This window comes from Cyanistes caeruleus, chromosome 21 (genome assembly GCF_971803275.1).
Source record: "Cyanistes caeruleus chromosome 21, bCyaCae1.hap1.1, whole genome shotgun sequence".
In the NCBI taxonomy this organism is placed as follows: Eukaryota; Metazoa; Chordata; class Aves; order Passeriformes; family Paridae; genus Cyanistes; species Cyanistes caeruleus.
In genome coordinates this window covers 5319678-5332855 of record NC_141721.1, presented here as the reverse complement: position 1 = coordinate 5332855, position 13178 = coordinate 5319678, and the positions used below count along the sequence as shown (strand labels likewise).

At 53.0% G+C, this 13178-nt stretch overlaps 3 protein-coding genes across 4 annotated transcripts; 2 read left to right on the top strand and 1 right to left on the bottom strand.

Annotated features, from left to right (window-relative positions):
- Nucleotides 1–17: 17 nt before the first annotated feature.
- Nucleotides 18–767, top strand: SEBOX (SEBOX homeobox). The gene is made up of 2 exons (XM_086858874.1): nucleotides 18–302; nucleotides 426–767. The coding sequence occupies exons 1-2, from the start codon at nucleotides 18–20 to the stop codon at nucleotides 672–674; spliced, it is 534 nt and encodes a 177-aa protein (XP_086715000.1). The 3' UTR covers nucleotides 675–767.
- A 591-nt stretch (nucleotides 768–1358) lies between these two features.
- VMA12 (vacuolar ATPase assembly factor VMA12) lies at nucleotides 1359–3673 on the bottom strand. Of its 2 annotated transcripts, XM_086858873.1 has the most exons (6): nucleotides 3442–3666; nucleotides 3295–3368; nucleotides 3128–3217; nucleotides 2239–2275; nucleotides 1857–1969; nucleotides 1359–1772 (listed from the first exon to the last, which is right to left on the bottom strand). In XM_086858873.1, the coding sequence occupies exons 1-6, from the start codon at nucleotides 3611–3613 to the stop codon at nucleotides 1677–1679; spliced, it is 582 nt and encodes a 193-aa protein (XP_086714999.1). In that variant the 5' UTR covers nucleotides 3614–3666; the 3' UTR covers nucleotides 1359–1676. The 2 variants fall into 2 exon arrangements, with proteins under 2 accessions (XP_086714999.1, XP_086714998.1); XM_086858872.1 differs by having other exon boundaries at nucleotides 1359–1969; nucleotides 3442–3673.
- A 55-nt stretch (nucleotides 3674–3728) lies between these two features.
- On the top strand, nucleotides 3729–13091 carry POLDIP2 (DNA polymerase delta interacting protein 2). The gene is made up of 11 exons (XM_086858871.1): nucleotides 3729–3947; nucleotides 4361–4442; nucleotides 5016–5113; nucleotides 5883–5979; nucleotides 6455–6530; nucleotides 7116–7223; nucleotides 7443–7579; nucleotides 8557–8583; nucleotides 8768–8893; nucleotides 9288–9367; nucleotides 10833–13091. Exons 1-11 carry the CDS (start codon nucleotides 3775–3777, stop codon nucleotides 10945–10947), a joined length of 1119 nt encoding a protein of 372 aa, XP_086714997.1. The 5' UTR covers nucleotides 3729–3774; the 3' UTR covers nucleotides 10948–13091.
- The last annotated feature ends 87 nt before the right edge of the window (nucleotides 13092–13178 follow it).

Genomic DNA, 13178 nt, shown 5'->3' with positions numbered 1-13178 from the left:
CGGGGGAGCCGGGCAGGATGAGCGCGGCCCCGGGCACCTCCCGAGCTCCCCAGCCGCTGCTCCGCTTCCCCGACGGGGCGGGCGGGCCGGGCGGCGGGCGGGCGGCGGGGGGGGGCGGCGCCCAGGGGCCGTGCCCCTGTCCTTGTCCCTGCCCGGGGGGGCCGCGGAAGCGGCGGAGGACCACGTTCAGCCGGGGGCAGCTGTCGGAGCTGGAGCGGGCCTTCGCCGCCGTGCCCTATCCGGACATCGCCACCCGGGAGCGCCTGGCAGAGCTCACCCAGCTGCCCGAGGCCAAGATCCAGGTGAGCGCAGGCGGGACCCTCCCCTCCATCCTTTCCTCCTTCCCTCCGGGGGGCCCCTCTCCTCGGCGGGGCCACCCTGTCGGGGCGCTGTCGTTGTTTCACAGTTCCCCTCGCCCGTCCCAGGTCTGGTTCCAGAACCGCCGCGCCCGCAGGATCCGTAGCGCCAAGCCGGAGCCGCCACCGCTACAGCCGCTGCCGCCGCCCGGGGAGCGGGGTCCCCCGGCAGCATCCCCCGACGGCAGCATCCCGTGCCCGGCCCCTGCCCTGCCGCCGCCGGGATCCCACAGCCCCGCTCGGGGCCTCCCCACCTCGCTGGGCTCCATCTCCGACCTCATCTACAGCGCGGCCATCACCAACCTGGGCGAGCCATAGCTGTGGCAAGGACCCCTGGCTCTAGGGACCCTCCTGGCACCGCGGTCCCCCCAGATTAGCGCCACGATTTCATCAGGGTGTGGAATTACTGCCGGTCCCAAAGGCCCTGAGGATGTCATCCAATATCCTAAATGCAGGTGCAGCCACAGCAGGGGCAGCTCCCTATCAGCCCCCTAATACCGACTAATCTTTTGGAAAAAATACCTTAATCTCAGGCTGTATCTACGGATGACTGTGGCGCGGCCGCCCCTAATCCGCAGGCACGTTCGCAGGTGCTGGCAGATCTCCCTGGATCGGATATTAAACCATGTTTCCAGGGGGGCTTAGCTGCCATCAGAGCATTAATCACTGTGTCTGGCCCTGGCAGAGTGCCCACCCGGCAGGTGTCCAGGTCCCCAGGGCCTGCCGTGGGTGTCCCCTCCCTGCTGTGGGTGCACCGAGCTGGCTCCACTCTGTGTCCCACGGCAATTGAGAAACCCCTGGGCTCAGTGTTGAGGGGTGTTCTGGGCACCCTTTGGCAGGGGGTTGGGAGCACTGTGCAGGCATCCTTCACTGTGCAGGCAGAAGGTTTGGACAGGAGATGGAGCAGGATGCAGAGGCAGAGGCAAGATTCACATCTCTGCCATATCTCAGATGCAATATAAATGTTTCTTATAGCAACAGACACCTCCCGACACGCAGGAAGAAGGTTACAAACACACAGTGTTAAATTTATTTCCGGAATAAAAACAGACAGAAACTTCCCAGGACAGCAGGGATGGCAGGAGCTGATGCCCCTCTCCCTGCTGGGGTGGCTGGAGTCCACAGCCATTCCCTCTCCCGTTCTGCAGCTCTGGGATTTCCAACCCATGATTCATTTCAGGAGTGGGAAGTGAAGGATGAGCCTGAGGAGTGCAGCAGTCTTCCCACAGCAGGAACAGGTACAGACAGGACAAGATCTGTCCCACATTAGCAGCTCCTGGGGAGGACAAAAGGCTCCAGCACGAAGCCTGCACTTCATGGTCATAGTTTGCCAAGATCCCCTTCGAGGGTCCGCACCATCACGTACAGCTCGGCCAAGCCCACCACTGAGGCCACAATGACGGCTGACAGGACACGCTGGGGACACAAAAGAGAGAGAGGTGACCCTGGGTGTCTGGCGTGGCCAGCACAGAGGGTCTGCCAGGGGCAGGGCTTGCTCACCGCCGCTGTCTCTGCGAAGACGTACTGGCTGCCCAGGTAGGTGCAGGCAAAGGCGGCCACCACGGTGACAATGAAGTTGAAGATGGTGATGACAACGGCTTTCATGGAACGAACTGGGGGACAGAGTGGTAAAGGAGGTGATTTTAGCTAAGGCTGGGGAGTAGGGCTGGAGACAAGCTGTAATCATGCACAGCTGCCTCAGCTGGGATCTGGTGCCTCCAGAAATATTGGTAAGAATGACCAACAGGCTCCTTCAAGGAACACTTCAGTGCATGAAAACCTTCTGGTGAGATATTCCAAAAGGGAAGGGCTGTCACCAGCTGGAGATGGAATAGCTCCCATGCCTGCCCTGCACACATCAACAGGACAGGGAGCCACTCACCTTGCCTCCCAAATTCAGCCAATGGCCCGTTCACCTCCTGAAAAAAGGGATTGAAACAGCTTGTGATCACTTGTATTTTAATGTTAATAGTAAAGTTATTACTGTGTGTGCAGAATAAAAGCAATGCCAGTGCACTGTCCCCAAGACTCTGAGGTTTTGAGTGGGTGGGCTGTGGGGGAGCAGCAGTTTTACAGCACACAGGTTTGTGAGATTTTGCACAAGTTCTGTTAAAACCACCCTGGATTATAGATCACAGCATGGTTTGGTTTGGAAGGGGACCCTAAAGACCATCTTATTCTAGCCCCTGCCATGAGCTGGGACACCTTTCACTAAACCAGGTCAAATCTGGAGTGGTCCAGCTCGGCAGAGAACAAAGCAGATCTTCTCCTGAGAGTTAATGTGCACTTGGATGCCAGGTACAGTGTGGAAGGGCAGAATGGGATCACACGGAATGCCAGCAGGAAGGGATGCTGACTTGTCTGAACAGTCACCCTGCCAGAAGATATCAGCTCTCTCAGGAAAGAATGAGTGCCCACATATGATCTTGTATTTTCAGCTTTTATCTTGACATGAATGAGGCAATTTTAAAACTATGACAAAAATTTAAGCAGCACAGATGCTCCCAGTCAAACATTTACGGCATGTGCTCAGTCTCCCAGAACAGAACCTGAGATCTTCGGCACCGTGAGCAGTTCACAAAAGTCAGTATGTCTAATTAACCACGCTGTTAACCCTGTCCTAAACACCGGATCTGTTCCCGGTGTGGTTACTGCTCTCTTCCAGTGCCTACCACATCCCCTCTGCACTGCGCTCACTCCAAGGGGAAAATCTTTGCTTTCAGGTGTTTGAGGGATGTATCCTGGCAGCAGGCACTGCAGCAGCCCCTCACCTGGCCGGTGATGTTGCGGGTCATCCGCTGGTACTCCTCGTGTGCCAGCTTTGCCTTGATCCGCTCCAGCCGGGCCACCAGCTCGGGGTTCTGAGGGAGGCACGGATCCACCGTGAGGGCCGGGAGCCGCCGCCTCCTCCCACGACCCCCGGCCGGCCCTCACTTACCCGCGGCGGCACCGGCACCTCGGGCAGGTGGATCTCGCACCCTTCCAGCAGCTCGTGCAGATGCAGCGGAGACCCTGCGGGCGGGGCACGGGCCGGTCACGGCGCCATCGCGCTGCGATCACGGCGGCCCGGCGCAGCGCGGCCTACCTGCCTCCCGCAGCGCGGCGTGCAGCCCCCGCAGCAAACTGAAAGGCACCAGCCCTCCTTCCGCCGCCAGCGCCGCCTCCAGCTCATCCCTCAGCCCGGCGGGCAGCGCTGCTAACTCGCCGGCCCGCACCGCCCGCCGCAGCCGCGGCCCGGCCCGCAGCGCCGACGCCATTGCTGGGCCCGGCCGGCGTTGCCGGGGTGACCGGGAGAGGGGCGGCGGAGGGCGAACCATAGAGACGGCGGGGCGGGGCGGGGCGGGGCGGAGCGGCGCGCGCGGCGGGCGGGGCGGTGAGGCGCGGCCCGCGCGGGGCACTGTGGGCCGCGGGCGGTGGGATGTCGGGCGGCGCGGCGCGGCGGTACGTGGCGGCGGCGCTGGGCCGGGCCCGGGCCCGCGGGCCGCCCCCGCTCTGGGAGCCGCCCCCCGCCCGCCACCTGCGGGCTCTGGGCACCGCGGGGGGAGCGGCGCTGCCGCTGCTGCTGCCGCCGCGGCGGCACCTCTCGTCGCGGTGAGGCCTGTGAGGGGTTGGGGTGAGGGTAGGGGGCTGTCGGGGAGTTCGGGGAGACAGGCGGTGTGGGGGGTGTCTGAGGGTGATTGGGAGGGGGTGTTTGGAGTGAGGGGAGTTGGGGTGTGGGTCGGGGTCTGTTGAGTCGCTGGGGGAAGACTGAAGGAGTTGGGGGGCTGGCAGGACAAGATGTGGGAGAGGGGGCTTTAGGCTAAAGGGACAGCTGGGTGAGGGTGTCCAGGGCAGTGGGGAGAGGGGAGACTGGCAAGGAGTGCAGGGCAGAGGACAGAGTGAGCATCTCAGTGCGTGGTGGGGCTCTTGTGGGGTACACGAGGGACACACACGGTGGGGAGCAGTGTCCCCCTGGCCTGGGGGCTGCTCCCTGCAAACCCTCCAAGCTGCCTCTCTGCTCCCAGGAACCGTCCCGAGGGCAAAGTGCTGGAGACCGTGGGGGTGTTTGAGGCCCCGAAGCAGCACGGCAAATATGAGACAGGCCAGGTAAGGGGTTCTGGGAGCACAGCAGACCCTGCAGGCTGGTGCCACAGGGATTAGGCAGCTGAGGGATTTCCCGTAAGGAAAATCTCAGCAGCAGAAGGCCGGAACTTTCACAGTTCGGTGCTCCTTGTCTGTGCTGTGTCTGCAGTTTGTCAGTCATCTGACAATAACAGCTTGATAAGAATCTGCAGCACAACACAACTGTTGTACAATGGCATTTGATCCACTTTGGGGTTTTCTCCCTTGAGGATCCAAAGAGACAATCAATGAATTTGAGAAATAAGAACTTAATTTGTAATTCCTGTCCTTAAGACTCTGAGATCTGTTTCTGAGCAGCCTGTCCTTTCTGCTGTTCTATTACTGCATTACCAGTTTAGTTCTTCCCTTCTATGGGATAGAGATGACATGGATTTCTTCTCCCATCCAAACTGTTTGTGTTCCCTCTTTCTGCTCTGGGTCGTCACAGTGGTGATTCTTCCTGTATCCCCATCCCACACATTAAACCTTTTGTAAATGTTTGTAGTTTTACCTCAGATAACAGATTTTTTTAAATAATTCAGCTGCAATTCCTTCCAGCTCTTCCTTCACAGTGTGTTTGGTTATCGAGGAATAGTCCTGTTTCCCTGGCAAGCCAGACTTTATGATCGGGATGTGGCTTCTCCTGTCACAGAAAAGTAAGGATTTGAGGATTTGTTCTGGTTCATGATGTTGGACTGATAGATTTACATTTTGTAGTGAGTTTCCTATTTGGGGTAAACAAGAGTTTTTAAAGAGGGGCAGTGGGCCTGTTTGCATGACTGTAAAGTAGGAGAAGTGCTTAAAGAGGAAATGCTTCATTATTAAGTATTGAGTATTAATTAGAGACACAATGGAAGTATAAAGGATGAAAGTGTATGTATGGAGGAAATAAAAATCAATTTAAAAATAATGCTCATGGCATTTTGTATTATACAAAAATACCCCTTTTGAGTTAGATCCAGCTCCTGTGTTACCAGTTGGAGGCTGCTGTAGATTGCCAGGGAATTGGATTTGTCAGCTTCCTCCTCAGTTTCAACCCACTAAGCCAAGTTCATCCTTCTTGAGTTGCTGTTCAGTTCTCTCCCCTCCTGCATCCATTTTTCCTCTTGCCTGTGATGAGTTGTGCTGGGAAAAAGTGAGAATCAGAGAGAAAATCAGAGGGCAGTAGGAACATCCATCCCAGAGAGGAGCTTACACTGAGCTGGAAAGACCTCTGAGCTGTTGTGCCTGTGCCAAACACCACTGTTGGTCATCTCAGCTCATCTGTCGTTGTGTGGGTGCTTTGGTTTGGGTGCAACCAAATGATTACAGCCTGTGAAATGTGGCTTTAAAAAAAGTCACTGTTTATGAATGCTTGGTGCAAACACAAAACAAGAAATTGCTGCCATCCTGTGCTTGAGCTCAGAGCTTTGCTTTTCTCTTTAGGAGCGAGAATGTGGCAGGCCACGGTTCCAAAGAGGTCAAGGGCAAAACACACACTTACTACCAGGTGTTAATAGATGCCCGGGATTGTCCACATATAGTAAGTAATGAGTAATCTTAGTATTGAAACTTGAGTATCTTCTCCTACATGAGTGGTTCAGAGGGGCAAGACACTGAAGGAAAATTACTTTCATGGCTAACTGGATTGGTTAGGATTTTTGGATAAATTTGTTATTCAAGGCATATTTTCCCTTGAGAAACATCATCTGGAATGTCATACAACTTTTCTTCTGGATCATGTTTCCCCTTTCTGCCCTCCTTTCCTCCTCCTGGTGCTGTTCCCACACTGCTGAGCATAGGTCATTAGGAGTGTGAGCAGAAGCACTGAAAATGCTCCTTGCTTGTTTGAGTGGGGAGTTAGCCCAGAGGAATTAAATGGGGAGAAGTTCTGTGGTGAATTGGCTAAATGAAATAAACATTATAGGCTTTATAAACCACACTAATGAGCTGAAATATGACTGGAAACTGTCTTGCAACAATGCACAGAGAAAGACATAAACCTCCCTGTTTCTCAGTCCCAGAGATCACAGACAGAGGCAGTGACGTTCCTGGCAAATCATGATGACAGCAGAGCCCTCTATGCTATCCCAGGTGAGTAAAATCCTACAGCAGCCTCCAGTTGTTGTGAGGTCAGAAAAGATATCAGTGGTCAACTCCTGCCAGTGAAGCAGCAATTCCTACAGGACGTTCTGTAGTGGACCTGTCCATAGCTCAGGGCTGTGCTGGAGACAACAGAGTGACTAAAGTACAGGAAACCTTTTGGACAACTGGGAGTTTGTCCCTCTGTGATCAGACACAGCCATGTCTGATTTGAGCTCTTGAGACATTGATCCATATCAAATTGTATATGGGCTGTTCTACTTTGTCATCAGGACAGCTGGATTTATTCCTGTCCTGGGCATTTCCTGCCCAGACTGCTTCTGGGGCAGTGCAGGCACTTTGCAGGGCATTGTGTGTTTATCAGAGGGGTCATTTCATGAGAAATCTCACAGGAGAACACTGCCAAGAGTTATTCCTGGCACGTCTCCTCCGTTCTTCCTCGCAGTTGTGATACTGGCTTTGGCTTCTGCTGCCAAAGTCCTTTTATCTCACTAATGTGATCAATTTTTCTGCCAGGAGACTTCTGAGCTGCTCTTTGCTGAGGAAGTCCCATGGCTTTTGGGATTTCTTTTTCAGGTTTAGATTATGTAAGCCATGAAGACATCCTTCCCTACAGCTCCACTGATCAAGTGCCCATCCAGCATGAGCTCTTTGAGAGGTTCCTCATGTATGACCAAACAAAAGGTAAATCCTGGCTTCACAGGGAATTCTTCAGAGTCTGATGCTTGCAATGCTCTATAGCAAACACACAAACCACATCATCTTGGTATAAAAATCCTGTCTAGCTTGGGATTTGTTACAGTGAAGCTGCCTTTGAATATTTTTTTAACCATGTGAAAGGAATTGCCTTGAGGGGAGAGCACTCCAGCTACAGTGTTGCCTCTCATGTTTCCCTCCCCACAGTCCCACCTTTTGTAGCAAGGGACACTCTGTGTGCCTGGCAGGAGAAGAACCACCCCTGGCTGGAGCTCTCAGATGTGCACCGAGAAACCACGGAGAACATCCGTGTCACTGTTATCCCCTTCTACATGGGCATGAGGGTAAGTCTGTGCTGCTCTGGTAATTCTGCCATCTGCTTTACTGGCATGTTCTTATAAGACTGGTTTGCTGCCTGAAGGTACTTTCTGCTTACTGAAGAAGTGACATTTAACCACAGTTGCCATTTTGTTCTCATGGATATAAACATGAAACTGATTTGCCATATATTGGCCATATACGTTTTTGCAGAGCAGCTCCTGCTTATTGACTTCTGCTGCTCGTCAGTAGGATGGGAAATAACCTGAAATGTTCTGCACAACAGTGCTACCAAGATATTTGGGAAGGCTTTTGAATTGGTCCTGTTACAGCCTCAGTCACGTGGGGTGACACTGGGGCCATCTGCTCTGTAACAACAGACACATCTGTTATCCTGCCCAGTGATGGGCTGTGGTTGCCTGCCTGTTTCCTGCTTCTTGTTTGGCTTAGAGGGTTTGGCTAAAGTCTTCTGGATTTAGCTGATAACCATGTGCTCTTCATAGCACAGAACTTCACATGGAGCATCCAAAATAATGCTGCTCCAACAGGCTCCTAAATGGGAGAGCTGGGAATTCCCACAGTGGTTTGTGATTTCCGAGCACGGCTCCTGGGGAGCCTGAGCTGTGGCAGGTGCACATTTTGGTGTGGATCTGCAACTCTTGTGGGGTCCAGCTGATGTTTGTCAGAAAAACAGGTGCCTGAAGGCAAGGAAAGGGGTGTTTCTAGATCTGTAGAAAGTGCGTAATTAACATGGAGATGAACCCTGGGGGTTGTCATGAGATCCTTGCAAATCTCCCACCTCATGATTACTGTAGAGCAGAGCCAGTGCCAAGTTCTGCTGGTGGAAGGCCTTGGAGAGCAGCTGTCTGTGCTCATGTGAGTTGTCTGCGTCACCCTGGCACAGAGTGAGAGCCCCTGTGCTGGTGCCCTGCCGGCAGCTGAAGAGGTTTTTGGCACTATGTGTTCAAGGGCAGCTGCTAAAGTCTTTTGTTTCTCTTGACAGGAAGCCCAGAATTCCCATGTCTACTGGGTAAGTGCCTTTTGTGTCATGGAGCAGCTAAAGGGAAGGAGTTTATTTGCTGTGGCATCACTGCAGTGTGACAAGCTCTGAGGAAGAGTAGCCTTTGCTGGCAACTCTTTCCCAGTATCAGCTGTAGGTTATCAACTGGTTGTAGCTGATTCCAGCTCTTGATAAGAGTCATTCTTCTGTCCAGTGGCGCTACTGTATTCGCTTGGAGAACCTGGACAGTGAAGTGGTGCAGCTCCGAGAACGGCACTGGAGGATATTCAGCTTGTCTGGCACCTTGGAAACGGTCCGAGGCCGTGGGGTTGTAGGAAGGGTAGGTACAATGCAGCCTTTTTTGTCTGGGAAACACGGCCCTTTGCTGGAGTTCTCTCACTTGGTTGTGTGGATTTGCCAGTAAATTGCTTAGTGGGTGCTTGAAATAGATGGAGTGGGAAACTGGCAATGAAAAAAGTCACGTGAGCTTTTCATCTGTTTTGTCTGTGTGAACTGAAACTTCACACTGAGTATTAGCGGATCCTAAGTGACTGGTGGTTGGAAAACTGGAATAATAATGAGATTCTGGTGCTACTCAGTGGACAAATTGTTTGCTGTGTAATTGGCAGAAGTGCTGGGGTGTAGGTCTCTGTTTTCTCCATGCTATATAAATTTCCTGTTGATGTCTATCTGTGATAAAACTGCTGATGCCCAGTGGTCTCTTGTCTTCTCAGGAGCCAGTTTTGTCCAAAGAACAGCCAGCATTTCAGTACAGCAGCCATGTCTCCCTGCAGGCATCCAGTGGTCACATGTGGTAAGAAATCCTTATTGCTGCAGCAGTGTTTTGGGTGTAGGACCCCCCAGCAGTGAGCTGGGGTGCAGTTTGCAGCCTGGGGTTGTGGCTGAAAGCTGGGTGGAAGTGGACTGGACAGGCCATAGTTGGTAGCTAAAATTTGATGAGCTTCTCTTTAGCTGTATCCTAGTTAGTGATAATCTGTTGGTTCTCTGCACCAGGAGGGGTTTTAGGGTAATTTATCCTCCTTCTGTGGTCTGTGCTAGACTGGATTTAAAGACATGAAGCAGTTCTCCCTTTTGGCCCTTGGTGCAAGAGCCAAGGCTTTTTGCTGGTGATTCCTTCAGCAGCAGGGATGTGTGCTCTGGTATCTCCATTCTTGAGAGAGGATTGGGCTTTAACTCCATCTCTGTGCACTGTGCATCAGGAAGTGGTGGGCAGGGGTTTTCCCAGTTTAGGCCAGGTAAGGCCTTCAGTCTAATTGGTGATTGTTTCTTCTTCAGTAAGTGCAGAGAGCCCAGCTGAGTTGTTCTTTTCCTGTGCCTTGGGGTTAAAGCAACTTCCTTTTATTTGCCTTTTGGCTGGGTTAGCACATTTAGTGTCAGCTCTGTGTGGACAAGGATTGCACAGCCACCTCTTGCCTTCTGTGTGACAGGTTCTTCTGCATTTTAAGGAAATCTTCAGAGTTAAGTTGCCTTTGAGTTGGGAAAATCAGGAGAGCAGCTCTTTGCATATAAGGTGTACCTTGTTTGCCACAAGAAGTGTTTTGAATTGCCTGAATGGATGCCCTGGGGAATAAAACCAGATGGTCTAGTAGTCTTTCCCTCTCTGCATACATCCTGAAGACAAAGAGGCAAAGGTTGTGCAGCTCAGAAGCTGCTCAGCTTGACTTCTGGTGTTCAGTTGTGTCCTCTCTGTCCTGAGAACCTGCTAATTTATCTCCACAACACTCTTGCCCATGCTCTGCAGTGCAGTTGTATGTCATTCAGAGCAGTAAACAAATGGTTGTACCAGGACAGGCAGGTTCAGTTCTGAAGTGCAAAGCTGCAGCTATTCCAAATTACATCTGTGATGGGATTTCTTAATGTCATAGACAACCAGTGGAACTCCTGACAAGAAATACAGATTTGAATTTATGTATAACTAGTTTGTAACAATAGCTCAGATGACTCTGTCTCCTGGGGAGTGGGAGTTGTGTGAACACTGCTGGAAGGGTATGGAGGGTGTTGGACTCCTGTGGGCTGCAATCATCACAGCTTTGTGCAGGAAATGTGTTAGGGATGTGATGCAAAACTGTCCAGGAGTCCTCCATAAATGAGTTATCTTGGTAGCAGATGTTTGCAGCTGAGCCCATGTCCTTGCTGCTGGACCAGCCTTGCAGATGGACCCCCAGGGTATGGAAGAGCTCAGGTCTTACCTTCTTGCTGATGCTTCCTAGGTGTGTTTGTCCCTGACCTCAGCGTGATCTCTGCCATTATTTTTGCAGGGGCACTTTTCGATTTGAGAGGCCTGATGGCTCCCACTTTGATGTCCGAATCCCACCCTTTTCCCTGGAAAGCAACAAAGATGAGAAGACCCCTCCCTCTGGCCTTCACTGGTAGATCAGAGCGAGTGCCCAGACCCACGGAGGCCTGTGTGTGTTGTAGACCTTTGCCTCCCCTTTATGCTGCAGCCATGAACACGGAGCTTTTAAACATTTTAAACCATTTTTGTTTTAACTGTTGTCTGCCGGGGAGGCTTTTTTTGGAACTTTACTACTGGCTCTTCTCTCAGGCTGCTTGTAAAACATAAGCTGTGTTCCAGGTAACCCTTCCCTCTGTGGTACCTGCTGGGTTTCTGGGGCTGGGAGATGTAGATCTGTGCTGCTGCAGAAGACTGGCCCCCCTCAGCAGGCCTGGACCCTTTCCAATGTGTTGTGACTTCTCTGCAATGTGAGGTTTCTCTAATAAACTGGCCCTTCCAGTTGCTACCAGTCTTCCTTCCTAAACCAAGGCCATGGCTTTGCATCCAGCCTGTCCCAGCTTGTTGCTCCCTCCCTGTGAAGTCAGCCCAGAATTCTTGCTACTTGAGAAAGCAGCTGCTCCTCCTGTAGGGAACAGGAATGTGAGCTCAGCTTTCCTGCAGTGCAGCTTCTTTTTGGGATTCAGCCAAGGTTGGAGCAGCCTGTGAGCTCCACTCATGGCACAGCTTGTCTGGGCTTTGTGCTGTGATACAAAGCCTGCTGTTTTTTTGGAGAAGAGAGTGCAGAGGGTGACATAGTGTGCTGTCACAGTGTCCTGAGTGTGCAGAGCACCAGGCTCTGTGTTGTGATGGTACAGGAGAGCTGAGGGGAGCCCTCCCCCTGCCAAGGCCCCATTGCCTTGCTGCAGGGATTTACATCTCAGCTGCTGGAGGGTTCTTCCCTGCTCATACTGTGGCTGCATCCATATTTCCTTGCTAGTTTCTGCTTTGACAGGAATGCTTGTTTTCTCCTGGAGTGCTGTCAGCCAGTGAGGCAGTGCTTTCTGCTCCTGCTTGCTCTGCTTGGCAGGTTGGGATTTTTTGGTGGTGTGTATCTGGAGGGCCCTGCAGAACTGTGCAGGTCAGTGAAATCCCTATAAGATGACAGTGTATGGATGTGTGGGAAAGCCTGAGCAGCTCTGAGGATTGCAGACATCAGCAGCCTCCATGGTGGGACCCTTCTGGCTGGCTTTGGGTTTCTAGGCTTCTGGGTGATTCGGAGGCAGAAGTACTTGGCTTTGTGATAACCCTAGGAAGAGAATTTCCAACCTTCCTCCTTTCTCTGGTCTTGCTTAAGTGACAAGGTATAACTACTCATGGGATGTTTTCCTTGACTGAGAAGTATCCCAGTTATTCCCTTTTCCCTGGAACCCCCTCTGAGCAGCCTGATTGCCTTTGGCTCTGCAAGGCAGAGCTGTGGGCAAACACAGCCTTTGGGGGAGACTCATGCTATCCCACAGTCAGTAGATTCCTGTTTAGAGAGACTTAAATCACTGCAGTGTTTATCTGTCACCAGTCTCTTCAGTTTTGTGTCTTCCTTCCTCTCAGGTAGTGCGTGCTGATATTTAGAGTCTCAAAGGTTTAAACAGCCAGTCTGCTTTTAGGGGTAGAAAAGGATCCCTAAGGACCATTCACAGCTGACAACCCCACATTGCTGCTGTCATGCTGATTTCCTCTCAGGAGGAGGAGGTGGGAAGATGCCTCAAGTTCAGAGGCAGCAGGAACCTGTGGGAACCTGCTTTTCCCTTTCCACGCAGCTGCCCTGCCTCTGCCTCGGGTTGCTTCAGCTTTACTGGCGATTGCAACAGCCCTGTGAATGTTTAACCTCGCTGCTCAGCCGCGCGTTTCTGGGGTGCCACGGCTCTGATGCCTCCTGTGTAGAGCTGCACCCCTAAGAGGGATGGAGTGATCCCGGGGCAGGGGCTCTGCCGCGTTCTTTGGGGTGATGTCCCCCTGGGGCTGAGGCCTCTGCCTAGGGACGGACATTCCTGGCTGGATTGCGATTGGCAAGACCGAGCTCACCGCGGTGACACCGGGGCACGGTAGGAATGTTTCCACTCCATCAGGCTTCGCGGAGGGAGCAGCGCCGTCCTGTGCTGGCGGCTGGGCGCGCTGCCAGAGGCTCGGCAGGGCCTTTCCCAAACTGCTTCATCCCTCAGGCCCCTTCCCGGAGCGTGGCCGAGCCCTGTCCCCCTCTCTGTGTAAATACCTGTACAAAGAACCAACCAATAAAGTGCTGAACGAACGGCTCTGCCTCCCGCCTCTCATTGCCCAGCGGCTTTCCGGCCACCAACCCCGCTGCTCATCCCTCCCCGCCCCGGGGCTCGCCCCT

Coding starts and splice junctions, on each gene's coding strand:
- SEBOX (XM_086858874.1), top strand. CDS start 18: ATGAGCGCGGCCCCGGGCACCTCCCGAGCTCCCCAGCCGCTGCTCCGC. Junction 303..425: donor TGCCCGAGGCCAAGATCCAG/GTGAGCGCAGGC, acceptor CGCCCGTCCCAG/GTCTGGTTCCAGAACCGCCG.
- POLDIP2 (XM_086858871.1), top strand. CDS start 3,775: ATGTCGGGCGGCGCGGCGCGGCGGTACGTGGCGGCGGCGCTGGGCCGG. Junction 7,224..7,442: donor CATGTATGACCAAACAAAAG/GTAAATCCTGGC, acceptor CCCTCCCCACAG/TCCCACCTTTTGTAGCAAGG. Junction 8,894..9,287: donor GCCGTGGGGTTGTAGGAAGG/GTAGGTACAATG, acceptor TTGTCTTCTCAG/GAGCCAGTTTTGTCCAAAGA.
- VMA12 (XM_086858872.1), bottom strand. CDS start 3,673: ATGGTTCGCCCTCCGCCGCCCCTCTCCCGGTCACCCCGGCAACGCCGG. Junction 3,369..3,441: donor CGCCGCGCTGCGGGAGGCAG/GTAGGCCGCGCT, acceptor CCCCGCCCGCAG/GGTCTCCGCTGCATCTGCAC. Junction 3,218..3,294: donor AGGTGCCGGTGCCGCCGCGG/GTAAGTGAGGGC, acceptor TGCCTCCCTCAG/AACCCCGAGCTGGTGGCCCG.